The sequence below is a fragment of the Anguilla anguilla genome, chromosome 13 (genome assembly GCF_013347855.1).
Source record: "Anguilla anguilla isolate fAngAng1 chromosome 13, fAngAng1.pri, whole genome shotgun sequence".
Classification (NCBI taxonomy): Eukaryota; Metazoa; Chordata; class Actinopteri; order Anguilliformes; family Anguillidae; genus Anguilla; species Anguilla anguilla.
The window spans coordinates 19,128,904-19,154,768 of NC_049213.1; the positions used below are offsets into that span (position 1 = coordinate 19,128,904).

Genomic DNA, 25,865 nt, shown 5'->3' on the forward strand with positions numbered 1-25,865 from the left:
CAGTCACAGGCATTCACGTTTATAGGGCTGGCCCCGGTGTTGCGGTCCAGCCAAAAAAGAATTTTTTTAGATACAGAGCAGGCTTAGCTGACTCGTTTTGAAAAGAGGGCAGAAAGTCAATTTTAAAATATTATAATATCATACAGTAGAATGACCATTACATTTAGTTGAAAACATTTCTAATTTTTAGAAGTGTCAAGATTTCTGACTAATATAAGATTCTAATAGCCTATTCATTTGATCGCTGATGAACTTCGAATTGGCCTTAAGGCCATGCTTCCACCTGCTGGAGGGGGCAGAAACTGCAGTTCCTTCCATTCCAGATAATAGTCAGAGACTGTAAAAAATAGATAATAGTACATAGGCAGTCGTCTGGATTTTCCTGACAGAACTAGAACTGAGCACTTGCTTCTGCCATATAAGCGATGTGCATGCATGCACCTTCTGGATGAGTGTAAATTAGATACTGCCCTTGAACATTTGTGAATCTGTTGAGGACTCCCTCACCTTTCTCATGTATTTTTTTAAATTCCACCAAAACTGTTTCCTTTAAACCAGACAGTGGGGCTCATCCACACTGTAAAATTGTGTCTTAGCAGGATGAGCAAAGGATGAGTAGGCTCATTAGATATGAGCAAAACATGCCTTAGGTTAAATTGTTAGATCGCTATCTTTTCAGAACCAGCTCAAATGAGAGTGTTATGACTATTGTAAGTAAATTAAAAACCGTCCCACTGAATTACGTTAGCCATTAGCAGAAATGTACTTCACCCACAGCTCCCTGGTGGATATCCATGATTTGAACATTAAACCATATTTATATTTCTAATTTCTAGATGTATTTACTGCAACAAAATGTTACACTGTAGGCTACCTAGACAGCTAGGTACCAGCTATCCATATTAAACTTTCGTAAATTATTAGGCAATTTTCAATAGGATGACGTGACACTCTTACCCATTTACAAATTTATTGTAATCCACAGCTCATAATTGGGTAATAAATTCCGCGTAGTGCGGAGAGGAATATAATGGGTAGTCAATAGCAAGAGTTCGGAAACTGTCAACATAATCTTTGCTAATGCCAACCGGCTGCCAGACTCTTCTTGAAAATGACTGTCATAACCACATATCATAACGGTCGCTCATATTCATAGACTGCTCATATTACACAGATTTCTATTGGTAGAGATCGCGTGCAGGTAGGCGGGAGTTATTGGCGTGTAATGAGAAGAGGCGGGGCTTTAGGGTTGGACAGAAAAAGAAGGAAAGCGGAGACACCCGAGAAAACACGGTAAATAAGTTTAAATGTGTCCTTTGTATTATTGTAGTTTGCCATTGGGAAAATAACTGCAGTAAAAATGTTTATTTTCAGGATACTTTCAAAGTGTAGTGAATAAATAAAAACAATACGTTCAACTAGCTAGATTAAGCTATCTGGAACGGACATATATAAAAAAAAGCTAGCTTGCTAACGTTTGCTAGCGCTAGTAGTGAGTGATGCGTACGGAAAGTTAAAGTGGTCTCCACCTTTTATTAGCTTGCTAGCTACCTAGGCATGGCAACTCTCAAGCAAACTAATTAGTCTGAATGGTTGGATCTCAGGTTAGCTAACGTTAATCAGCCAATTCTTAAGGTTTGTCAGATTAAATCAAACTGCTAGATGTGATAACATTAATTTTATAACTGTTATTAACTATTGCAACCGCGTTACCTAATGAGATGGCGCTAGCTAGCAAACATAGGTAATCATGACACAAATGACAGTCAGTCATTTTCATACCATGGCGGTAATAATGACTGGTTGCTACATTACCTAAATATATCGTTACTTAAATGATAAATGTCCTGCGCCATGGTGACATGGATTACAAACCTTTGCTTCTTTGCCACTGATATAGTCTACTATAGACTGACTAACCAGTGCATATACAAAAGAGACTGTTGACAAGCTAACTTACCAATATCATGTCAAAATTGGTTTTGCGGCATGTTCGCGTTCGCTGTGCATTGTTACTATCGTGGGTAGTGGTTCAGTGGAAATGTAGTTAGCTAACATTAAAGAACATTAGCTAACTAACGTTAACTAATGAAAACGCAAATTAAACGGCAAAACTGTGGCTAACTACGACGTTAAAGTTTGTCCTTTCCCTTTGATTGTCCTCACTTGCTATCAACCCAAGTAACTTTTTGTTTTAGCCAACTTACGTGGCATACAGAGATAACATTAGTTTCCCATCTAGCTCTTTACTTGTGCCCAATAATATTCAAGTAGCTACAAAGTGTTAGTTGGATATTTAACCAAGAGAGATTTGTTAACACGTCCACCAAATGTACGTGTATGCGCCTTTAAATGGGGGAAAAAATCGTTTCAGGCGGTTTTTGGGTGCGGTGGGACGGCGCATGGGCCTGGCAGGATGTCGTGCTGAGTTAACCGATTGGCCACTGTGCAGTAACAGAATCACCGTTCGGAATGAAAGCTCAAGTCGGTTTACGTGTCGTTAATTATTTAAATCAGACATTATCGATGGTTTGCCTGTTTTTCCCCCTAGTACGTAATTATGCATTTTATTGTTGTCATGCGCCGCCGCCCCCCAGAATGATCCGTTTTCCGGTCAGACCTCACTTCCGTATCTGAACTTCCGGTTCAGTCTTCATTCACTTTATTCACTTCGATGATTGGAGATTGAAATAGAAACCGATTGTCTCTGGTTCACGCTGTTGTTAGTTATCTGGTGAAAAGCACGTTTTCAACGTACAAAAATAGTAAGTAACACACTGTCCACAAGCCAGTTAAAACTGGCGAATCTGTACCTGCCATTAAAAGTATTGATATCAAAATTATCCCAAGTTACAAGAAAGAATATCGGCTATGTTACCTCTCAGAAATTTAACAAGCTGTATTCCGAAGCAATACTACCCAGTGTTTTCCTAAACTTGAAACTATAAGCATGCAGTACATTAATGGGGCAAACATGTGGATAGGTTTGTAAGAGTTAAGATTGATTTAATAGGCCTCAATATGTCACATTTTTATCTGTATATATGTATTCATCCACCTGGACTTTCTGTAGCATGAATGATTTTATATTTCTTGGTATAATTGTCTGTTTGTAAATGTGAATGTTACATGCTGCTAGAGAAATGCCCCCATGGGGATAGTGAAGTATTCTATGTATGTGTGTATGTATGGACAGTATTTATTTTAGAATCAGTATTTATTTGAAGTTGCAAATATACAAGAACTTGTCTTCAGCTGGTAAGATAAAAAAACACAGGGCCAAGTTACTTGAAACAATATAGGAAACATTGGGTACCATTGCTTTGGAATCTAGCATTTTTAATTTGTTTGAGATAATATTGTTTCTTGTTACTTGGTGTAATTTTGATATCAATGGCAGGCCTAGATTTTGTCAGTTTGAATGAATGACTTATAGACAGTGTGTATGTGAGTAACTGGGTATTTTTGCATGTTGAAAACGTGTTTTTCATCAGATATCATTTATATTTGTACTGTGTTTGTTATGAATAAGTGACTTTGAAAACACTTGGTACAGAAAAGTTTAATAAGCTTGTATCCTTCGTCAAATAATGACTATGTTATAAAATTAGTTTTGGCATTAAATCAGCCTAATGGCAATGGTTTGCTTTCCCCTCGTCAGTGAAAATGGAAAATACACCCACACTTTTAGAGAGCTAGCGTTGCCAGTAGGCTGCTGAAGGACTGAAGGAGTTGTTGGCGTGCCCGTGCGGTTTTACCTGACGGCAGTATTCATGTGTGCTCGCAGATGGCTGCGATCCGTAAAAAGCTGGTGATCGTCGGGGATGGCGCCTGCGGGAAGACCTGCTTGCTCATTGTCTTCAGCAAGGACCAGTTCCCCGAGGTGTACGTGCCGACGGTGTTCGAGAACTACGTGGCGGACATAGAGGTGGACGGCAAACAGGTGAGGAGCTCAGCCGGTCGCCTTGGCCCCAGTTTCCACTGGGGACTCACTGGGGGCAGTTATAGTTTTTTTTTTTTTAAATATTATTTTTGTGCTTGCAAATGGTTTGAATTTGCTCAAGAGAACTCTGAATCAAAATGGAGGTCATATTGAGGAGTCCCAACAGATCTGTGAAAAGATCATATTCTGATAGATTTACTGTGAATGATGGACAGAGTCGGTCATTTGGGTCGGAGGTACCGTTTCCCCACTTTAACGCGCTAGCCTCAGTATCTGCTTGTGTTTAGTGTGTGTTTAGTGAGCAGGTTTTCTTTGCATCCCGCCATTTTCTGCCCTGTTGCATTTTATACAGTCAGTTTTTTCCGTGTTGGCTCGATTTTTTTCTCCTTTCTGTATGTACTTGCTTGTGTGTATTTGGGTGCATGCATGTGTTTGCACTTGAGAGTGTGTGTGCGTGTGTATGTGCACCTGTTCGCTGATCTAAATATCCGGCTAATTGTCATTAACTGATTATGTTCTGTCCTCTGTGGACCGTGGGATACCTGTGTAAACCTCTTCCTCTGCCTCTCCCTTCTTTCTGTCTCTGACTTTGTTCGTCTCACTCTCAGGTAGAGCTGGCTTTGTGGGATACAGCAGGGCAGGAGGACTATGACAGGCTCCGCCCCCTCTCCTACCCTGACACTGATGTCATCCTCATGTGCTTCTCCATCGACAGCCCCGACAGCCTGGGTGAGGAGATGCGTGGCATTGCCCTGCGGGACACACATTTATCTCCCTCTGTGCGGCTTTCGCCAGGCTGCAGTGCAGTGCAGTAGGTCAAGCACTAGAGGCTGCGGGTTCAAATCCCATAGCGCTGCTGAAATTAGCATAACTTCCGTTTCCGTCACTTTCCCAGCTGTAAAAATTGCTATTATGTGGTACAACTGCAGTGAAAATATCTCTGGATAAGGGTGCCTGCTGCAAAAATGAATGAACTGTGAAGTGCTTTCTACAAGTTTTGTGAGGAGACAATTTTACAGTCATCTTGAAAAACTTAATTCCCATATTTGTTAAATGGTGAAACCAATCTTGGAACAGAATGCACACTAATCAAAATGGTTAGAGTGTGGCTTTGGGTTGAAAGAGCTGATCCTCCCGCTGCAGTCATTTTCAGGGATACTGGGTTTATTTCAGGGATGCTGAGTTCATTCGTTTGGCTTTATTTATTAGCTGTAGCAGCTCACTGTACAAGTCCTTAAATTTTGAGGGAGTGGGCCCTTGGAAGGAATAGAAAAGCTATTGAAATGGTGGCATTGGATAATAATAATGAGCTTTGTGTCTGCATGTGCCAGAGAACATTCCGGAGAAGTGGACTCCGGAGGTGAAGCACTTCTGTCCCAATGTTCCGATCATCCTGGTGGGGAACAAGAAGGACCTGCGGAACGACGAGCACACGCGTCGGGAACTGGCCAAGATGAAGCAGGTTCGCACTGCACTTTTGCACACACGCATACATGCACAAGCACACACATGTACAACCAAAACATCCTAATGCACAAACAGAAAATGAACCTGCTGAAATTTCTGTTGCTGCAGCACAGAAAATGCTGTCAGCCACACAACAGGTGTGCTGTTTTTCTACGCCAAGTTTACCTCTTTCTCTGTTTCTCTCTCTCTCTCTCTTTAACAGGAACCGGTGAAGCCAGAAGAGGGGCGGGACATGGCGAACCGCATCAATGCATTCGGCTACCTGGAGTGCTCAGCCAAGACCAAGGACGGCGTGCGGGAGGTTTTTGAGATGGCCACCAGGGCGGCGCTGCAGGCCAAGAAGCACGGAAAGAAGAGCGGCTGCCTGCTGCTATAGAGGGCCGCGGACAGGGGAAGGGCGGGGCAGGGGGGCGGGGAGAGGGTTGCGAGGTGCAGGGAAGTTTAAAGGGAGAAGGCAGCACGGCCCCACGGGGCTGCAGCAGACTGAGAAAGAGCTGCTTTCACCGGCCAGCGCGAGAGAGGGAGAGACTTTTCAGATCACAGATGAAAAGAAAAGGCTTCTGTCATCCCTCAGAAGAGAGACGGTTGCTGCGGTGAGAAGACGAGTGCGTGCGTTTCCCTCCGCGTGCTCGCAGGGGTTCTGTCTGCGTGTCTGTGTAGATATGTAAGTGTGGGTCCGTCTGGTCTGCCATTTTCTACTGATGTCCGAGTCTGTGGCGGAGCGTTTGAGGGCATTGATTCCCCTCTTGTTTAAAGTATCTGCTGTTCCCCAAACTGGGTCTGGAACCCCTCCCTGCACCTCTCCTCTCTCCCACAGTCCCTTTTCTGGGTTTCCACACATCAGGCACCAGTCAGGCGTAGCAACAAAAAAAATAAAATAAAATAAGGAACTGGACAAAAGTACCATTGATCCGGTTAAATAGTTGAACCAACCAGCAGTTTATTTTTTGAGTTATTGAAATATCTACTGTTTTTAAAAGTTTGCATTTACATATAAAATCCATTTTGAAAAATGACAAAAAAACAAGATAATGCTAATGCATTTTGTGAGTGTTTTTCTATGCTTGTTTGTGGGTTGTAGATTTTTAATTAAATTGAGTAGCTTGGTTTCAGCTGATTTTGTCTGAGTGGGGTGTAGATTTAATAGGAGTTTGTGAGAATAAGACAACACTTGTTGAGCACCTACAGAAGCCCTTCTGCATATAGGGTTTGGAAAGGCATGTCGTTTTGTAATTGGTACAGAATAAAGGTTTTTAGAAAAATTCAGATAATTTGCTGTTTGCCTGTGCATCGGCCCACTTTGTGTTTGGAGTGTGGCAGTGTGGGCGTCTGGGCGTCGGTCCGCTCTGCGTTTGGAGTGTGGCAGTGTGGGCGTCTGGGCGTCGGTCCGCTCTGCGTTTGGAGTGTGGCAGTGTGGGCGTCTGGGCGTCGGTCCGCTCTGCGTTTGGAGTGTGGCAGTGTGGGCGTCTGGGCGTCGGCCCGCTCTGCGTTTGGAGTGTGGGAGTGGAGCTGCTCTGCGTTTGGAGTGTGGGAGTGGAGCCGCTCTGTGTTTGGAGTGTGGGAGTGTGGGAGTGGAGCCGCTCTGCGTTTGGAGTGTGGGAGTGGAGCCGCTCTGCGTTTGGAGTGTGGGAGTGGAGCAGCTCTGTGTTTGGAGTATGGGAGTGGAGCAGCTCTGTGTTTGGAGTGTGGGAGTGGAGCCGCTCTGTGTTTGGAGTGTGGGAGTGTGGGAGTGTGGGAGTCGAGCCGCTCTGCGTTTGGAGTGTGGGAGTGTGTGCATCGGGCCACTCTGCGTTTGGAGTGTGGGAGTGTGTGCATCGGGCCACTCTGCGTTTGGAGTGTGGGAGTGGAGCCGCTCTGCGTTTGGAGTGTGGGAGTGTGGGAGTGGAGCCGCTCTGAGTTTGGAGTGTGGGAGTGGAGCCGCTCTGTGTTTGGAGTGTGGGAGTGGAGCCGCTCTGTGTTTGGAGTGTGGGAGTGTGGGAGTGGAGCCGCTCTGTGTTTGGAGTGTGGGAGTGCGGGAGTGGAGCCGCTCTGTGTTTGGAGTGTGGGAGTGGAGCCGCTCTGTGTTTGGAGTGTGGGAGTGTGGGAGTGGAGCCGCTCTGTGTTTGGAGTGTGGATGTCACTGTACAAAAATCCACTTCTCCCTCCATTAAAAAAAAAAACTCCTTTTCCCTCTATTATGGTTATGATGATTATGATTTGTTATTATCTGTTTCTTTATTTGTTCTTGTACTGTATATTTAACCGTGTGAAATTATACTTGCTTGTCCTGAATTTATTATTCCTCCTTTGAAAAGTTTAAAACCTTAAAAACATTACAAAATTAAATATATAAAAGAATAAAATAAATTATATTCATTTGGGTATTACATCTTTTTTTAAGTATCATGCATAAAATGTTGTATAATGTAATGCAGAAAAAAGAACATTACCTTGATGCAGAAAAGCTTTTGTACAAATAATGAATCTTGAAATTTCCCCAGTCCGCTTTTAAAAGTACTTTGAAAATAAATTGCTTTTAGGGTAATCATGTTTGGTGCTGTTTTTTGTTAAGTCTTGTTCTGACATCGTCAAAATATTTTTGTGTTGTTGTTTTGAGTTATCATTTGTTAACTTCACCGTAATTTGGTCTGTAATTTGGTGCACCTTTGTGCACATATAACGTCTTGTTATGAACAAAGATGAGGCTTCAGAAACATGTTTTTCTTTCTTCGTATGTGTATTTCCAGAAATGTCACTACAGGGTCACTTAGGGCGATGAAATGCTTCTCCACTAGAGGGCACCGGAGCCTATGAAATGTCCATTCCTTATTTCAAGACGTATCTTTGCTACCTTCAACAAAACCAGTTTATGATCCAGTATTGATGTTATATTTCTGTGGTTGTTATGATGCCAATAATATAAACTAATACTGCATAACAAGAGACATTTTCTTCTTTTGAGGGTATGTCCATGTAATTCAAAGGTGGAAAGTGCAGGGGTCAGAAAGTAAAAGTCCTGCCATGCATTTATTCCACCCATGAACTTGGCCAGCTGATTTCACTAATGAGTTGTACCTGCTGGCAGAGGAATTGTGTTCATTAGCAAACTCAGGTGATCAGGTGAACAAAATACTGGGGAGGACTTTTACTTTCTGAACTCGGACTTTCACCTTTGCCACGTATACATGTAGAAATCTCAGAATATCAGCATCTTGTCAGATGTGCAGATTCATCCTGTAGAGCTTTCAGAGAATCCGCTTTGTCTTCGCCATGTACTCAACCCAGCTCTATGCCTGGACTACTGCAACTCCCTCATAGCTGGCCACTGATGTCAGAACAGCCGAAACCCTACCCATATTCTGATGTAGACTGAAGATTCACCACATCAGATTAGTGATGTTACATTCGCGAACGATCTGATTCTTGTCACTGGCTCTTTGGTACAAACGAAGGGAACCGAGTTGTACTTGGCGAGAGCCGTTCTTTTTATCGTTGTGCCTAAATTTCACTGCCTGCCCTAAATCCACTCCCCTTTATGTGAACAGTGAGAACCAGCCAGTCACAAGAGGTAGATGTGTTCGGAAAACAAATGAGCCAAACTCGAAAACGCAGCAGCATTTGGATGCACTTCAGCAATAAAAGCAACGATAAAGCAGAGTGCAATACTTGAAAATCAAAAATATCATTTAAAGCAGGGTCAACAAACAATTTTCACCGCCACTTAAAAACACAGCATCCAACGGTGCAAGTGTTCCAACGATAATGATGACCAAGATAACGACGGCGCCAGTGCTTCTGCTGAAACCCCTACCACATCAGGTACAAGTCAGTCATCCACTGTCACTCACAGCCATGCATCTACCTCTGAAACTAGCACTAGGCCTACATCATTGCCTGGCCAGGCACCAAGCTCTCATAGAACCATTGGCAGAAGACCTAAAACAAGACAGACATCTCTCCATGATTATGCAGCACCTGTCATAACCCCATTGAGACAGGGGAAGATAGATGAAGGGCTTGCTAAAATGATTGCCACGGACACTTCCAGCCATTCCAAATTGTGGAAGACAAAGGATTCAAGCGATACAGCAATGCTCTCAACCCTTCCTACATTCTTCCATCAAGGAAGACAGTATCCCAGACAGTTTCAAACATTTATCAGAGAGAAGCAGCATCACTGAAGGAAAGGGTGTCTAAAGTGTCAGCAGTTTGCTTAACCACAGATTGTTGGACATCAAGGGCTACAACCTCATTTATGGCAGTAACATGCCACTTCATTGAAGATTTCAACATGTCCTCCTGCATATTGGACTGTTTTGAATTTAGTGATTGGCACACAGCAGAAAACCTGGCCGAAAACTTCTCAATGTTGCAAAAGATTGGAAAGTGGAAGATAAAGTGGTTTGCTGCATAACTGACAATGCTGCTAGCATTACAAAGGCTATACAAATCACAAAATGGACCCACCTTCCATGCCTGGCGCGTACCATCAATCTGATTGCCAGAGATGCCCTCAAAGGCCTAAAACCCATTCTGGATAAAGTGAAGTTTCTCCAAGACAGGACAAATCATCTCAGAGAGGAGAAATTGCATTAGGCCCTCAAAAGTGAGGGAACTTGCAAGTTACAAATTTTTCTGTGAGTAAAAATAGATTGTTTTCTCTGCCTCACATTTCAGGGCTGTTGTTGGAGTCATGTTTACACATTTTTATTGTGTTATTATGTTATTTTTTAAAAGTAAGTAAGCCTTGTTTAAGCCGATGTGGCTCATAGGCCAGGGGCTCATCTCCTGTTTTTGTCAAAGCAGCTCAGGTGTACACACCCCAGGAAAGTTCACTAGTCTATTGCAGGGTTTATACTAGTAGTATCTGTATATTTTTCTATATTTTATTTTATTTTTCTCTATTTTCATAATACTTGAAATATTGTTCAGAAGTTGGGCCTTTTGCACACCGTATTATTATTTTGATAAGTTGTTTTGCTATTTATTCTTAAAAATTTTCTCTTGAAATGTCAGATAATTGTTTATCTATCTGATTTGCACTAAAATCTGTTTTGCACAAAAGTTCATTATACTGAGTGTGCGAATAAAAAGTTTTCTGATATTAAGTGTTGCATGAATTGCATTCAAGGCAAGGCAACTTTATTAACATAACACATTTCATGCAGAGAGTAAATTCAAAGTAGTAAATTCACTGACAAAGCAGAGCGATATGGCGTCACCTTGTGTACAATGTTTACAATGCAGATCATTGACATTAGGTCTGGCAATACGAGTAGGCTAATTCAGTGCTGCTAAACCTAGTCCACACATGTAAAATGCAATTATATTGGTGGGATGTTTAAGTTTGAAGTTTGAATCCAAATCTTATCCTATTATTATCCTAGTGATTATTTCGCAGATAAACCTAGTAACCCCCGCCCCCTAAAATAAAAGATAAAGAAAAAAGAACGATGAGTCGTTCTGGCTCTCGGAAAGGAACGGAGCCATAAAATCCGTTTTCCCATCACTACTTCAGATTGTGCCATGGCTCCCCGACTCCCGCTTGACAACCTTTCTTTTTATGTTCGTTGTTAGGTTAATATTACACTTATTAATTGTCCCCTGCCTTTGTGGTATCGCATTGTTTCTCTTGTGTTCTCTGGCAACATTGAGTTGGACCATAGTTATTTATAGCAGCATGCAAGATTTCGTGTGTAACAGTTGACGGGCCAGCATTGGTAAAATGTGTACACCCATTAACCATGGAAAGTCTGAAATGCAGTTTTAAGACGCTTATACACACAAGACTGAACCGAAGTCCTCTGTCTACATGAACAAGTGTACGGTCTCTGTCGCCAAGTTTCCAACCACAAAGATCCGATTTTTAGTTTCTTTCGTAAAGCGGACCACACGAATGTAGCCTATTGCTTTTCTTTTTTGTTTTGATAGGGTCGATCTATTTTTAGTGCACACTAAAAATAAAAACGCAGAGACAATTAGTACCGACTACCGTTTCCGTCTGATTCTACAACCAGTCGCTTTCAGACAGTTTCTCATGGTAACAAATGTGACGTTAAAATAGCCTCCTAATGGAAACGCTAGGGCAGACCTGACTGAGTGCTACGTTCTGCTGCAACCTGGTGCAAAATAAAGCCACTTAAAGATGAATTGGTAGACCTAGGCCTACGTAGGCCTACCCTCTTCACTTTGATGCGTCTTCTGCTAAGCAGAACAAAAGAGGGCACGCGGTTTTTTTCTTTCTCAAAACGAATTCAGGATTTTCCAACCATTGTATAAACGGAATTGAAACTTTCCCCTCAGACAGACTTAGGTAATTACGTATACCTCATTACACACCTACCACGCTGTGAAAATAAAAAAATAAAATGTAAAAATATTTTTGCATCCTTGAGCAATGTTGTTTGCTTGTAGACGTCTCCTATTGAAAGTGTTACATACGCTTTTTCGATAGCTGATGTGAACCGACCCTCATTGCGCATTCTTCATCTAGCTGCTTGGTCTTGCTATCATGTCATATTGGTACCAGACCTAGGTCACATACCTGCAGAAAGCCATTTCAGGTGGGTACATCTGTAGTTCAGGGCTCTATCACCTTCCAAAGGAACGTAGCAATGTAATATCCTTAGCAGGAAATATAAGTAAAAATATGTTCCTGCAGTAATCTTCAGGTATAAGACTTTTTTTTATTTACAATAAATAAACCAATCACTCAGAGTTGCCATGACAAACAACATGCTTTTTGCTGTTATACATACAGAATGCAATCTAAAGAGAAAACGAGAGGGTTGGTAGGCTGCTCTAGGAGGCCCTGTCATGTGGCTTCAGATTTGGAGATTAGAGACACTAGACACTGTTAGCGCTAGAAACCATGTGCATGTAGTGTCAATCTGGGGAGACCTTAGGCATTTAAAATTGTGTTTAATATTTATTAAAGAAATGTATTTTACTCATCAACATGTTTGACTTTTTAAGTTAATTTAGTGTTTAATGTCAAATGTGTTCAGCTAAATTGTTTGCTGTGTTGATGTAGCTTCATCTTCTGGATGCTCCAAGTGATTAAGGGAAAATAAATAGCTGCCTGGTCACAGGAATTTATAATAAGTGCACACCAGATTCATTACATTAAAAACAGCTAGTGATTACTGACATGTCAAAGCTGTTTCAAGTATATTTCCACAGTGCTAGGCTAAATATTTTTGGAGTAAATGAGCAAAACCCATGGCGTCTGTCCCCTACATAAGATTCCTTAGATGCTGTAAACATGCTGAAAACACTCCTGCAAATAACTGAAAATTTACAACTGATAAATTACAATCCAAAACATACAAAATCATAAAGAAGAAGAATTTTGTTCAGAATATGAGTATTTAAGTAGCAAATACACAGTGCTACATTAGTGGGCCTTGAGACACTGATACCCAAAAGATGCTGTGATGTGACATGCTCTCAGTGCTGGGCATCACACCTTTATGTATGTGCAGTAGCTCAGCCCTCAGGACTATGCTCACCCTTTGCATAGGTCTTTGCAAGTCCTTGCGATGGAGCTGTCAAATCTCTGTGGTCCTGAGCCACTGAAACAGGAAAACACAGCTAAAAAAAAAAAGGCATCACAAATTGTTGTGGTCATGTTGTTAGCACCCCAGCCAATCAGAATCCTGCAGCGTCTGCGGTCTCATTTCATTTTGCTAGGTCTTCACTTCCTGCTTCAGTTATCAATTCGTTCACTTCAGAAATGTTTTTTATGATGAGGAAAATGTTGATAATTATTATTTTATTTATTGCTATTATGCTTTCCTGTTATGTGCATTTAGGCTTTTTTACTACATGAAAACCCATAAATGAAGCCCTTATTGTTTAATAAAGAAGCATCAAAGGCCTCTTTTGATTCTCTATCCTTTCAGTGTTTGCTAACTGACTGATGGAGAGCTATCTCAACTCTGTCCACATGCACTGTCCAAAATGTTGCCAGCTGTATGGTACATTCTATTGGCAGTAGATCTCAAATTCCATTCTTGTGTGCCTCTCTCTCGCTCTCGCTCTCTCTTACTCACTCACTCACTCACTCACTATGGATTAGGTGTTAGTGCCTTTTCGTCACAGGAAGCTGCTTACACAGGCAGATGTGCATATGAAAACCAACCCACAGACCTCATCTACGGTGTTTTTCGGTCTTATGACACTCATACACGCACGCACACCTGCAACCGACCATTGCACGGGAACAATAAAGAGGTGGACTCCTCTTCTCTTTGCTCAGACAATCTGACGTCCTGTAGAAGAACCCCGGGCCCACACAAGCACACACACGCAAAAGTACAAATGTATTTTCCTTGTGTACAATTGCTGACGTAAATTCATACACCTTCCTGTGTCTCTTGCACCTTCTGTATATTTCCTCTCTCACTGCACGAGGACTACTACATAAGACACTGACTCACTGCGGACTGCAACCTGCTAACCAACCAGAACCAAATAACGGGAGACAGGACCCTCTGACAACAGGAGTAACAAACCAACAGGAGATACGAGAGAGCAATGTGGTAAGTGGACCCATGTGCAGGCATGTCCGTTTTGGTATTACTTTTATTTAGAAAAATATGAAAGGTAAAAGTTTGAAAAATGTGATAATTGTATTTTATTTGACCCTTATTTAACCAGGGAAGGATGGAATCCGAATGGGTAAGGAATACAAGGGATTATGTAGGTAATCAGATGTATGGATGATTCTGTAAATCTAGGTTATTGAGATCGGGAAGATATGTTTATTGCTAATACAAACATTTCTGTTATACCACATTAAAGCTCTTGCGTCTCTAGATTGACAGATGTGATGTGAAACAGCATTTACAAAAATGTAACAAAACTGTGTAAAGGTGCTTCACAGTTGAAAAACATGAAATGGGTGTTCCATCTCTCATTTAAAATACAGATGTAGGCTGAGTGCTCAGTGTTGGTTTGTGGTGTTTGTATCAAGGGCATAACCTTGTAAGATGGGTATTCAGTCAGCATGGTCTTTGTAGACTCTAAGAAGACTCTTTGTAGACTCCTGCATCACAGAAGAACCGTAAGATTAGCTTTTATGAAGGTTAACAGCATAGCTGCTTTCTGAAAAACGACTGGATTAAATTAACTTTAGACTGCATCACGGTATGGATTGTGAGTGAGGCTAATACACACCATTTACAAGAGACTAGTTAGCTATTAGCTATTAGCTGACTATCAGACTGAAAGCTTGTAATGCACCCTGGATTTTAATTTGATTGGCTTTTTATTGTATGAAGCCACATTAACACATTTATTTGTTTTCATTTTTCGTCAAATAAATGAAGTATCGAGTAGTTGACAGTTGGCTTCCCAACACACTTCTGACTATGAAAGCTACTCCACGAAAGCTGGATGTCTACAATGTTACTGTAAAAAAGTAACCGAACAAGGGTAGGAAAGCAATAATAAATGACACATCATTGACTAATTATGTTGGCTATTTCACTGATCAGACAGGTCCCTGGAAATACAAGTCTATGATTGTTTTTGAAAAGCCCATGTGGCTCTAAGACGGGCACTTGTTCTGTGAGATTTCAAAATCAGAGCATTTCTATAGGGGGTCATTACTGGCAGCACTTACAATCAAAAGAAATTTGACTCGGAATCAGTGACATTCACTGGGACAAAGCAGACTTTCAGATATTTATTTCTGCTAGAGCTGCTCTGTTGCGCTTTTTGTGAGGAAATGCCGTGCTAGCAGTTGCAGCATTGTACACACACTAATAATGTGCAAATGTTGCACATTTGCCCTGTGTAATAAACTAGTGTTTCAGGGAAGCAGAAAGGCACCAGAGGTAATGATGTATCAGAAATATTAGCTTGACATTTTATCACTTCATTAGGCATAATTCACAGTAACATAACTGCTTGAGCTACGTGCTCCTAAAGTGAGAAACTTGTGTGTAAAGAAAATTTCAATCTCACCATTGGTAAACAAAGGTAGGGGGTTTCTATTTGAAATCTAACGCACAGACAACACAACCACATACACGTGACTAACCTCTGCTGATTGTAACAAACAACCTCTAATTTAGAAACAGAAGCATAGTTTTTCACTCTTTCAAATTTATATTATTGTATAATAGGCTTGTTATCATCCAAACATGATGGATGATAACAAGCCTATTATAACTTAATTTGTTGAATCGTATTATTTTTCTACAGCTATTATATTTAATACTATATCCTCAAATGAATTTGCTACTATTTTGCTACTACACTATAGCCTCAATTTCCCTCTAGCATCTACTGTTTCATTTAACATTATGTTGTGGGTTTACGTACTAACTTTATACATGCATATTTCTCTGCCTGTTTCTCTGGATGAGAGCATCTGCTAAATGTCTAAATGTAAATGCAATTTTACCCGCTTTGATGTAGTGCCTTGAAGTGAGCCCAGTTGTTACAACACATTTTCAAAGCTACGTTCTGATGCTTTTCATCTTTTTTGAGAAATATGGTGTTTAAGGTAGTTTCCAGGCTGGGACGACCCTGAGGGGCAATTTCAGCTCTCACTGTGTTCTTATCCCCACCCCCCCTCGTCCATATCGGCAAAACCAGAACAATTTAATGAACGTGTGCGGTTGGAAAACAGGGCATTTGGTGAACAGGTTATTTCTGTGCTTCCTCCATCTTGTAGAAGGTTACAGAATGCTGACTGTCAAACTGCATTCTGTAACCTGGCCACGCCTGTCTTACAGAGGTGGTGCGGGTGGGTGGTGGTGGGGCGGGTGGGTGATGTGGTGACGTGCTGTTGTTCGTTGTGCTGGGTCGCCGCCTTGTCCAAGCGGCTGTTACAGTAATGACGCACGCAGAGATCATACTGAAACCTCAGAATTCTTACTGTCATATGACCTGTGCTGATTCATGTGAACACTGGACAGTAGGCAGGTTGCGTTCCTGTGTGTGATGCTTCCCATATGAACTGAAAAAGAAAATGTCTGAATGGGCAAAATGTCTGAATGTTTGAGGTTAATCCTTATGCTTTAAGTTTTACACACTATACTCTATACTTTTACACATTAAACTTCATTTTAAATTGCAAAAACTAGTCAAAACAGCTTTGTAGATATTTTAAAATTCGATTTCATTAGATTTCAGGCCTTCAGAACACATAGCAAATAGAGCTTTAGAAAATTAAATCATAACACTTGTGGAATTTTCCGGGTTGTGTTTGCTTTTAAGTGTTACTGCTGAATCTATGCATACATGGAGCATGACTGCAGAAGATGAGAATCCTAGTGTCTAAAGTGGTTTCTTGCTGTGGTACTTTGCCCGGCCCAGAGTCTCAGTGAGAGAAGGCTTGTTTCCACCACAGGGCAGGGAGAACGAGGGGCATATTGAGGTTTGGTTAAACTTTTGCTGGTGTACTCTGAGTGGCTTTTTTAACACTTGGGGCCATATTTATTAAGGATGTCGCAAATTACCGCTGGGGCTGCAAAATTCTGCGTCACCGCAAGTTTTCAGTTTAGCGTTCATGTTGTTTTGTGGAAACTGACATGTGTGTTCACCCATGGTCTCTTTCAGAGCACAGAACCAGCCGGTCTAACAGGGAGAAGAGCTGCAGACTGATATGGGGAGTCGTCCTAGCAAAGGAAGACGGGGCTCCAGAACAGTGGCCCAAGAGGCCCCTCCTGAGCCCACCACTATTGGTGAGCACTGACCTCAGCACTGACATATGCTGACCCCAGTTCTGATCTGAATTCAGGCACAACTTCTGTTACTACTAGGCACTAGTACCTGAGCACTTAATAGGTCAGTAGGTACTGTATACACTGGTAGGTACCGTGTAACTACTGTCTATGAATATATTACAACACTCTATGAATATATTACAAAACTCTTCTATGGCTGCTCCTTCCTCAGAGTAACAAAGCCCCATTTGTCCTCTCATGGCTCAGCTTCCATCCTTACGGTTTCCCATGTGTCCTCAAAATGTCAGAAAGTTGACATACGCCAATGGCTGCCGGCAGCGTCGCGGCTGTGTGCTCCTGGATGCTATGGCACTACTGTGGCAACAGAAAGAAAAGCAGCTGCTCACAGCTCCGTGCAAGCTGCCTACACCACATCCCGCCAAACCGCCGTGGGCCGACAGTGACTCGATTTTAATCAGAGAGGAAAAAATACTGCAGCGGTTTGCTCCAAAGCATTTATGCAGAGTTGCCCACTTCTTTTTCCCTGTGATCAGTAATGATAAATGGTTATTGTCCTTGCTGTTGTGATATATGTTCTAACGTGCAGATTCTGTGCTGAGTTATAAGAGCCTTGGTCCTGTGATATGTGTTCTAATGTGTGCAGGTTCTGTGCTGAGTTATAAGAGCCTTGGTCCTGTGATATGTGTTCTAATGTGTACAGGTTCTGTGCTGAGTTATAAGAGCCTTGGTCCTGTGATATGTGTTCTAACGTGTGCAGGTTCTGTGCTGAGTTATAAGAGCCTTGGTGCTGTGATATGTGTTTGTGTGACATGCTCAGTATTTGTCCTGGGTTGTGACAGCCTCTCAGCTCCTCTTTTCTTCTTCTCAGATACCCACAGGTATGTGGTGGTGGCTCTGTACAGCTACCCTGCAGGAGGGCCAGCCGAATGCAGCATCCGGATTGGAGAGAGACTGAATGTCCTATCAGAGTAAGACACCCCATTGTCACTCGCAGTTCCTGCACAGAACTGTGGAAACCAGAACTGGGCTAAATAATATTATACTATCAAATCCTTTTCCTACTTAAAGCACTATATAATCAATATCCATCTTCCAATAATATATTGTTGTTAAGAGTTCTATTAAGAGTTAAAGTATTGAAAATATGTATTGGGCCTTTGACACGAATCTGGTGGGAATACCAGTTACAATTTCTGAAATTCAAAAGATAAATACATCTGCATTATTAAATACCTCATAATTTCTTGATTAAATCACATAAATGATGAATAAAAAAAAGTTTTTGCTAATGTCCCGTCTTGTCTGTCTATAGTGAAGGTGATTGGTTGAGAGTAAGCTCCACAGCAACAGGCAGAGAGAGCTATATGCCCAGCAACTATATGGCCAAGGTGTTCCACTGGTAAGTGTTCAATGCTACATGTTTACTTAGGAGCTCGCTGTGAGGGTGTTAGCATTAGCTTGTCTCTGTTTCCAGCTGGCTGTTTGAGGGTGTTAGCATTAGCTTGTCTCTGTTTCCAGCTGGCTGTTTGAGGGTGTTAGCATTAGCTTGTCTCTGTTTCCAGCTGGCTGTTTGAGGGTGTTAGCATTAGCTTGTCTCTCTCCAGCTTGTTGTTTGAGGGTTTTAGCATTAGCTTGTCTCTCTCCAGCTGGCTGTTTGAGGGTGTTAGCATTAGCTTGTCTCTCTCCAGCTGGCTGTTTGAGGGTTTTAGCATTAGCTTGTTTCTGTCTCCAGCTGGCTGTTTGAGGCTGTTAGCATTAGCTTGTCTCTGTTTCCAGCTTGTTGTCTGAGGGTTTTAGCATTAGCTTGTCTCTGTCTCCAGCTGGCTGTTTGAGGGTGTTAGCATTAGCTTGTCTCTGTTTCCAGCTGGCTGTTTTAGGGTGTTAGCATTAGCTTGTCTCTGTCTTCAGCTGGCTGTGTGAGGGTGTTAGCATTAGCTTGTCTAATTGAAGTCTCCTGTCTTCAGCTCACTGTTTGAGGGTGTTAGCATTAGCTTGTCTCTCTCCAGCTGGCTGTTTGAGGGTTTTAGCATTAGCTTGTTTCTGTCTCCAGCTGGCTGTTTGAGGGTGTTAGCGTTAGCTTGTCTCTGTTTCCAGCTTGTTGTTTGAGGGTTTTAGCATTAGCTTGTCTCTGTCTCCAGCTGGCTGTTGGAGGGTGTTAGCATTAGCTTGTCTCTGTTTCCAGCTGGCTGTTTTAGGGTGTTAGCATTAGCTTGTCTCTGTCTTCAGCTGGCTGTGTGAGGGTGTTAGCATTAGCTTGTCTAATTGAAGTCTCCTGTCTTCAGCTCACTGTTTGAGGGTTTTAGCATTAGCTTGTCTCTGTTTCCAGCTGGCTGTTTGAGAGTGTTATCATTAGCTTGTCTCTGTTTCCAGCTGGCTGTTTGAGGGTGTTAGCATTAGCTTGTCTCTGTTTCCAGCTGACTGTTTGAGGGTGTTAGCATTAGCATGTCTTTCTCACCAGCTAGCTGTTTGAGGGTGTTAGCATTAGCTTGTCTCTCTCTTCAGCTGGCTGTTTGAGGGTGTTAGCCGGGAAAAGGCAGAGGAGTTGCTGCTGCTGCCACACAACCAGGCTGGCTCCTTCTTGATCCGGGAGAGCCAGTCACGCAGTGGTGAGTTTGTGCAAAAACATGCACTCTCTTTCACAAATTCATACACCAGTGCATACACACAGACACATGCACATTACCGGAAATGCTGAAAGGCAAACAGGTTCCTTTAAAGCGCTCAAATGCGCATGTACCAGCTTTATATGCAAGACAGAAACCACAGGAAGAAAGAGAGATCATGAGAGAGATAGGACCAGAAGGAGATGAAGGTACAAACTCAGGGTAGATGGGTTCACGGTAGACGGAGGTTATGTGCATGTATAGTGTGTTGTGTATGTCAGACACTATCATCACAAGATTTTATGTTTTATGCCTGAATTTCTGTCTGGCAGCTTTCTTTCTTAAGCCCAAACTAAATGCAATGAAAAACTAAAATTCACTGAATAGTGAATTATAATGAAAATACTTGTTGGTGAAAATGTATGTTCTTGTTTCATTTGAGCTATGTTCAATACAAATACAATTTATGAAGAGATGCTAATGCATGCATGAACACACACACACACACACACACACACAGACAAACAAACAAATGTACAAACACCTGCAAGTACTTTCAGGAAGAGGAAAGCAACCCTATGGTTCTAAGCCAGGTGTCTGAGATCACAAGTGATGGCTTCAAACAAGGCATCATTCCAAACCACAGACAACCCAGAACAAACAGCCACATGTACTGTATATTAGCAATGAAAGAGGTCTCAATGAAATGCAGCAGTAGAGTGGTTTGTATAATGGAGTATTATAATGCTGCAATTATCTCAGTGAGAGAAAACATTCTAGCATGAAAATGTCCACTGTGTTTAACCTCATTTAAAGTTGTACTGTATTAAAGCAGGTTTGCAGTATATGAAAGTGAAAGTGTAAAGTGGGAGTGGTAAATGAGGTATTTATGGGAAATGAGGTATTTAATGAGATGAAACTAATAATGAAGTGAAACTGTGCTCTGCATGCTGACACTGGTGGTCCTGGTTGTGTTTGTAGGGGCCTATACTTTGTCTGTGCGACGGAGTACCAGTTCATCCTGGGACTCTGTGAAACACTACCGTATCCACCGGCTGCAGAACGGCTGGTTCTACATCTCCCCCGGACTCACGTTCCCCTCTCTCATCCAACTGGTCAGCCACTATTCCGGTGAGAGCTGCCACAGTGCACAGCTTTGCATGCCTTTAGGATGCATTCTGATGCATTTTAGGGTGCATTCAGTCATACAAGGGCACATTCAGACATACTTTATGGTGCATTCCAATGCATTTTAGGGTGCATTCAGACATACTTTATGGTGCATTCCAATGCATTTTAGGGTGCATTCAGACATACTTTATGGTGCATTCCGATGCATTCAGACATACAAGGGTACATTCAGACATACTTCAGGAAACATTCAAACATACTTCAGGGAACATTCAGATATACTTTAGGGAACATCCAGACATTCTTTAGGGCACATTCAGACATTCTTTAGGGCACATTCAGACATTCTTTAGGGCACATTCAGACATACGTTATGCTATAATCAGGCCCAATTAAGTTTTAACACAATTTGGATGTACTTTAGGGTGGCAGTGTGCTATAATAGTTAGGTAACTGGGCTTGTAACTGAAAGGTTACTGGTTTCATTCCCAACTGGGGCACTCCTGTAGTACTGCAAGCAAGGTACTTAATTTGAATTGCACCAGTAAAATATTCTGTGTAAATGGACTATGTGTAAAAAAAAATGTATTCTGTGTAAATTAATCTGGTAAAGGCAATTCAGATGCAATTTCGGCTTAATTCTGACACACTCAAGGGTATGTTTAGATACACTTTATGGTCATTAAGACACTTTTTCCTATTCAGAAATACTTTTTCTATATAAGCAGCACATTGCTAAGTCAGATTGAGTTAACATATTTTTGAATCCATACAGTATGCGTGAATGAACATTAAGGTGTCTGTATTTACCTTACAATGTACCTGAATGTACCCTATAATATTTCCATATGCACCTTACAATATCTGAATGTGCCCTACAGTATGACTGTATTTACCGAACAGTGTGTCTGTATGTACCCTACAGTGTGTCCGTCTGTGCCCTACAGTATGTCTGTCTGTATGTTCCCTACAGTGTGTCTGTATGTGCCCTACAGTGTGTCCGTCTGTACCCTACAGTATGTCTGTCTGTGCCCTACAGTGTGTCTGCATGTGCCCTACAGTGTGTCTGTCTGTGGCCTACAGTGTGTCTGTATGTTCCCTACAGTGTGTCTGTATGTACCCTACAGTATGTCTGACTGTGCCCTACAGTGTGTCTGTATGTGCCCTACAGTGTGTCCGTCTGTGCCCTACAGTATGTCTGTCTGTGCCCTACAGTGTGTCTGTATGTGCCCTACAGTATGTCTGTCTGTGGCCTACAGTGTGTCTGTATGTTCCCTACAGTGTGTCTGTCTGTGCCCTACAGTATGTCTGTCTGTGCCCTACAGTGTGTCTGTATGTTCCCTACAGTGTGTCTGTATGTGCCCTACAGTATGTCTGTCTGTGGCCTACAGTGTGTCTGTATGTGCCCTACAGTGTGTCTGTATGTTCCCTACAGTGTGTCTGTATGTGCCCTACAGTATGTCTGTCTGTGGCCTACAGTGTGTCTGTATGTGCCCTACAGTATGTCTGTCTGTGGCCTACAGCGTGTCTGTATGTGCCCTACAGTATGTCTGTCTGTGGCCTACAGCGTGTCTGTATGTGCCCTACAGTGTATCTGAGTGCATGCTGATATCCTGTCCATCTGTCCTTCCTTCAGAAACGATGGATGGGCTCTGCTGCCTGCTGAGGGAGTCCTGCTTCATTCAGGGCTCTAACAATGTTCCTGTGGTAACAGGCCCCCCACCCATGGCCATCAGGAAGCCCACCCTGAACTGGAAGGACGTGGACAGGTGAAACACTTAGCTTTGCTCTGTCCCCTTGATTATGTCTGTGGATTCACAGCATCTCTGACAGTCTGTCTGTCTATCTGTAGCAGCCATCTTTCAGTTCAGCTGAGGTGTATCCCATGTTGTCAACTCTAGAACTGGTAGTTCAGCCAGATTTGCTTCTTCATTTTGCATATTTAACATAACCTTTTTGTATGTAATAAAATTGTTTCACTGCTTCTTATTAGTAAAAATGGATTTTCAACAATTATTAAACAATAACAATTCAGTAATTCTAAATGAAAAGATCTCTGACTGTTGGTCTGTCTGTCTGTCCTCACCTCTTGCCTCTGTGCTCCTGGCCCTCTGTGTGTCCGTGCATCTGTCTGTAGCTCCATGCTGTTCTGCACAGATAAACGGGATGTGGAGGAGTCCCTGGTCAGCGAAGGGCTCCGGGAGGCCATCAGTTCCTACATGTTCATGACGGAGGACAGCTGCGAGGACTGCGGGCACAAGTACCAGGCCTGAGGAGTGGCGGGAGCTTTCAGGGGGCGTGGAAAGGGCAGTGAAGCCGGGCTGGAGGCCGACCGCCCATTACTGCGGCCGCCGCGGATCCAGACCCACTCAGGATGGGGGCCATGGGGCATGGCAGGGTTTGGCAGGGTCACCGTGCCTTACCGTCGTCTCAGTGCTCTTTATCCCAGACCCCCCCTCCCAAAAGGCCTGGTCCTGTAACTGCCCCAGTACTCAGACTCCACTGAGAGACGCCTGGTCTGACCCTGACGCACACGCTCCGTCCCCCACTGAAACAAAATATAGCACGCGAGTAAGTTCCCACATGGAAAGTACTGGAAAGTTCCCGCATGCCCCAGGATCATTCTGGCACCCTGAGAAGGACAGGGGGCCTGGGCTGGTCGCCATATAAACCAGCGAAAACTCTTGGAGACCGTAGTGACTGGCTGAGGCCTCTGAACGTTGTGCAGCCTTGCTAAGAATGTGACTCGTGCAAGTAGGGAAAAAGACTTTAAAACAGCTTCCTCTAACAGCGAAGCACGTCTCTTATCTCAGCCAAGGGAAACCTCTGGTTTAATGTTGGTCAGTGGGAAGATATTTTTCTCTCTGTTTCTTGGTCTCGAAATGTTTGTCTGTCACAAAGCAGCGGTGAGACCTCACAAAAGATGAAGGGCCGAGCCACAGGGAAGCAATATTTCAGGACCAACAGAATGTTTATGTTTGTTGCTGCATTCTTCTGTGTTATTACAAGTAGTACTCGATGATAACAGGTAGGTGCACTGTTTTTCATCAGCCATTGTATACCGATGTTAATCATGGTATTTGCAAGGTAGTCAGAAGAGATTATTGAACATTATACATAAAAAGTGAACATTATGCAGAAAATGAAACAATGGTAATTTGTTAGTAATTTTCTTTTTAATGCATTTCTTCACACACCTACAGATGCATTTAAGTAACAGTGAAAGATGTACGGATTAACACTGCTCCCCAGTTGACCATTCAACCTGGAGTTCATAGCCATTTATTCTCTGTATGTCATGTGACCTGTCTGTTATGTTCTTCACCATGAGTCTTCCAGGAAGTTGAGGTGCTTCATTACGTGCGAATGTGACATATGGGGTGTGTGGGATTGACAGGGGTGCTATTCACTGAAATATAGATTCGTAGAATTTTCACGTCTGCACACCTTTACGTGCTGGAGTCACTATGGTAACACACCAGTCACCGCAGTAACACACCCCCCCCCCTCCAAAACTGCATCAGGGTAAAACCCTGAAGAGAAAAAAAATCCCTTCACGCATTAACACAAAAGGTTACCTTTGTCAAAATTTTCTTTCTGTGGTTTCATTCACATTCTTTATAGCACTGGGTAGGCAAGGAAGCCATAACTGTTTTTCGATTTTATGCCAACTTCTGATAATTATTCAGTTTCACTGTTATTTAGTAAAATGAGTCATCTAACATTTTAGATAAATCTTTTGATACACTTGTGAATGACATCTGACACCTCTTGCTATATTCTAAAACATAAATGTAATCTAATTAAATAAATTGAATAGCCTCAACTCAAAAAATGGATTAAGTCATTGTGAATTGAAAACAGTAAAAAAAATTGTTAACTTAATATGTAAAAACCAGTGAATGCTTTAGTTGCCCTATTCAAATGGTTCAAGACAATTGGTTTCCTCAGACCAGTAAATTGTACTCTCGGGTTATACAGTGTACATGAAATGTTTTACTGTGAGGTAAGCCACAAGTGAACCAGCTTAGGTATATACAGCTAATTTGATTCATTTACCCAAAGTAACTGGTGAAAACAAAAACCTTCATACACACCATTCAAATTTTGCTTCAGCTGAAAGAATCAACCCTAGATACTAAAGACTGACAGGAGAGACTCAGACATTAGTACAACAGTACCTCCTTTTACAGCTTGACAAAAATGCCACAGTGGCCTTTGAACAGTCTTTCTCTGAAGCAGGCTTTCAATACTGGGTCAAGAGTCCCACCATTCTTTAAAATGAAGAACTGCTGTTCATGCTTTCACAAAGACCAACAAAAAGAAAATACAGAGTTGATCTGCTCAAGAGAAGCATCTATGCATGTATATGTCCTACATATGTAATAACTAAATTCCACACTGGAGAAGTACTGTACCATGAATGTGTGCGTGTGTACACATATTTGTGTTCATGTATGTGTGAGTATTTATGTATATGTGTCACAATGTAAGTAACTTGGCATTTTTGTACTTTTGTATTTTGTAGGTGTTTCTGACTAGTCAGATGTGTTCACTTGCTTCTTCAGTGCAAGTAGAGAGCTTTCGGTATCTACTCTTGATTCTAGGCTTTTGATTCCCTTTGGAGTCTATTATTGGCATTTGTCAGCATATTGACCAGAGTTGCACCAACGAAAGTCAAGGAAGTCATTATGTGGCTGAAAAATATGAAAAAGCAGACAGGCCAAACCTTCTTGGCTACTTCTGGGAAATTTCACAACTGTTCTCCATTTGGTGATAATGGCTTTCACTGTGGTTCATTTGACTTTATAACCCTTTTCAGACTGATATATTTCAACAACTTCTTTTATCGTCTGTTCTGGAATTTCCTTTGATCGAAGCATAGTGGACTTGTAGAAATTTTGTGTTGTTTATTTAACTATGGTAAGGTTCAATATGCGCAAAGTTTAGATTCAACAGGGCTGGCTGCAATGAAGCATGGCTTTGTGCAATTGGCTGAATCTAATTATCAATTAAATTTGGGCAAGTGGTTGATTGAGT

General features: G+C 42.1%; 2 protein-coding genes across 3 annotated transcripts; both read left to right on the forward strand.

Moving 5' to 3' along the window:
- Positions 1-1,177: 1,177 nt before the first annotated feature.
- LOC118211355 (rho-related GTP-binding protein RhoA-C) lies at positions 1,178-7,934 on the forward strand. 2 transcript variants are annotated; one of them, XM_035388512.1, is made up of 5 exons: positions 1,178-1,293; positions 3,788-3,943; positions 4,552-4,672; positions 5,275-5,405; positions 5,613-7,934. In XM_035388512.1, exons 2-5 carry the CDS (start codon positions 3,788-3,790, stop codon positions 5,784-5,786), a joined length of 582 nt encoding a protein of 193 aa, XP_035244403.1. In that variant the 5' UTR covers positions 1,178-1,293; the 3' UTR covers positions 5,787-7,934. The 2 variants fall into 2 exon arrangements, with proteins under 2 accessions (XP_035244403.1, XP_035244404.1); XM_035388513.1 differs by lacking the exon at positions 1,178-1,293 and adding an exon at positions 2,638-2,765.
- Positions 7,935-13,477: 5,543 nt separating this feature from the next.
- Positions 13,478-25,776, forward strand: LOC118211925 (src-like-adapter 2). The gene is made up of 8 exons (XM_035389513.1): positions 13,478-13,932; positions 16,964-17,088; positions 17,960-18,059; positions 18,404-18,490; positions 19,594-19,697; positions 20,676-20,825; positions 22,462-22,594; positions 22,963-25,776. Exons 2-8 carry the CDS (start codon positions 17,010-17,012, stop codon positions 23,096-23,098), a joined length of 789 nt encoding a protein of 262 aa, XP_035245404.1. The 5' UTR covers positions 13,478-13,932; positions 16,964-17,009; the 3' UTR covers positions 23,099-25,776.
- The last annotated feature ends 89 nt before the right edge of the window (positions 25,777-25,865 follow it).

What these genes read in the sequence shown, in the direction of transcription:
- LOC118211355 (XM_035388512.1), top strand. Translation starts at nt 3,788, where the DNA reads ATGGCTGCGATCCGTAAAAAGCTGGTGATCGTCGGGGATGGCGCCTGC. An exon ending in TAGAGGTGGACGGCAAACAG is followed by an intron (nt 3,944 to 4,551) that starts GTGAGGAGCTCA and finishes TCTCACTCTCAG; the next exon opens with GTAGAGCTGGCTTTGTGGGA. An exon ending in AACTGGCCAAGATGAAGCAG is followed by an intron (nt 5,406 to 5,612) that starts GTTCGCACTGCA and finishes TCTCTTTAACAG; the next exon opens with GAACCGGTGAAGCCAGAAGA.
- LOC118211925 (XM_035389513.1), top strand. Translation starts at nt 17,010, where the DNA reads ATGGGGAGTCGTCCTAGCAAAGGAAGACGGGGCTCCAGAACAGTGGCC. An exon ending in TCCTGAGCCCACCACTATTG is followed by an intron (nt 17,089 to 17,959) that starts GTGAGCACTGAC and finishes TCTTCTTCTCAG; the next exon opens with ATACCCACAGGTATGTGGTG. An exon ending in GGAGAGCCAGTCACGCAGTG is followed by an intron (nt 19,698 to 20,675) that starts GTGAGTTTGTGC and finishes TTGTGTTTGTAG; the next exon opens with GGGCCTATACTTTGTCTGTG.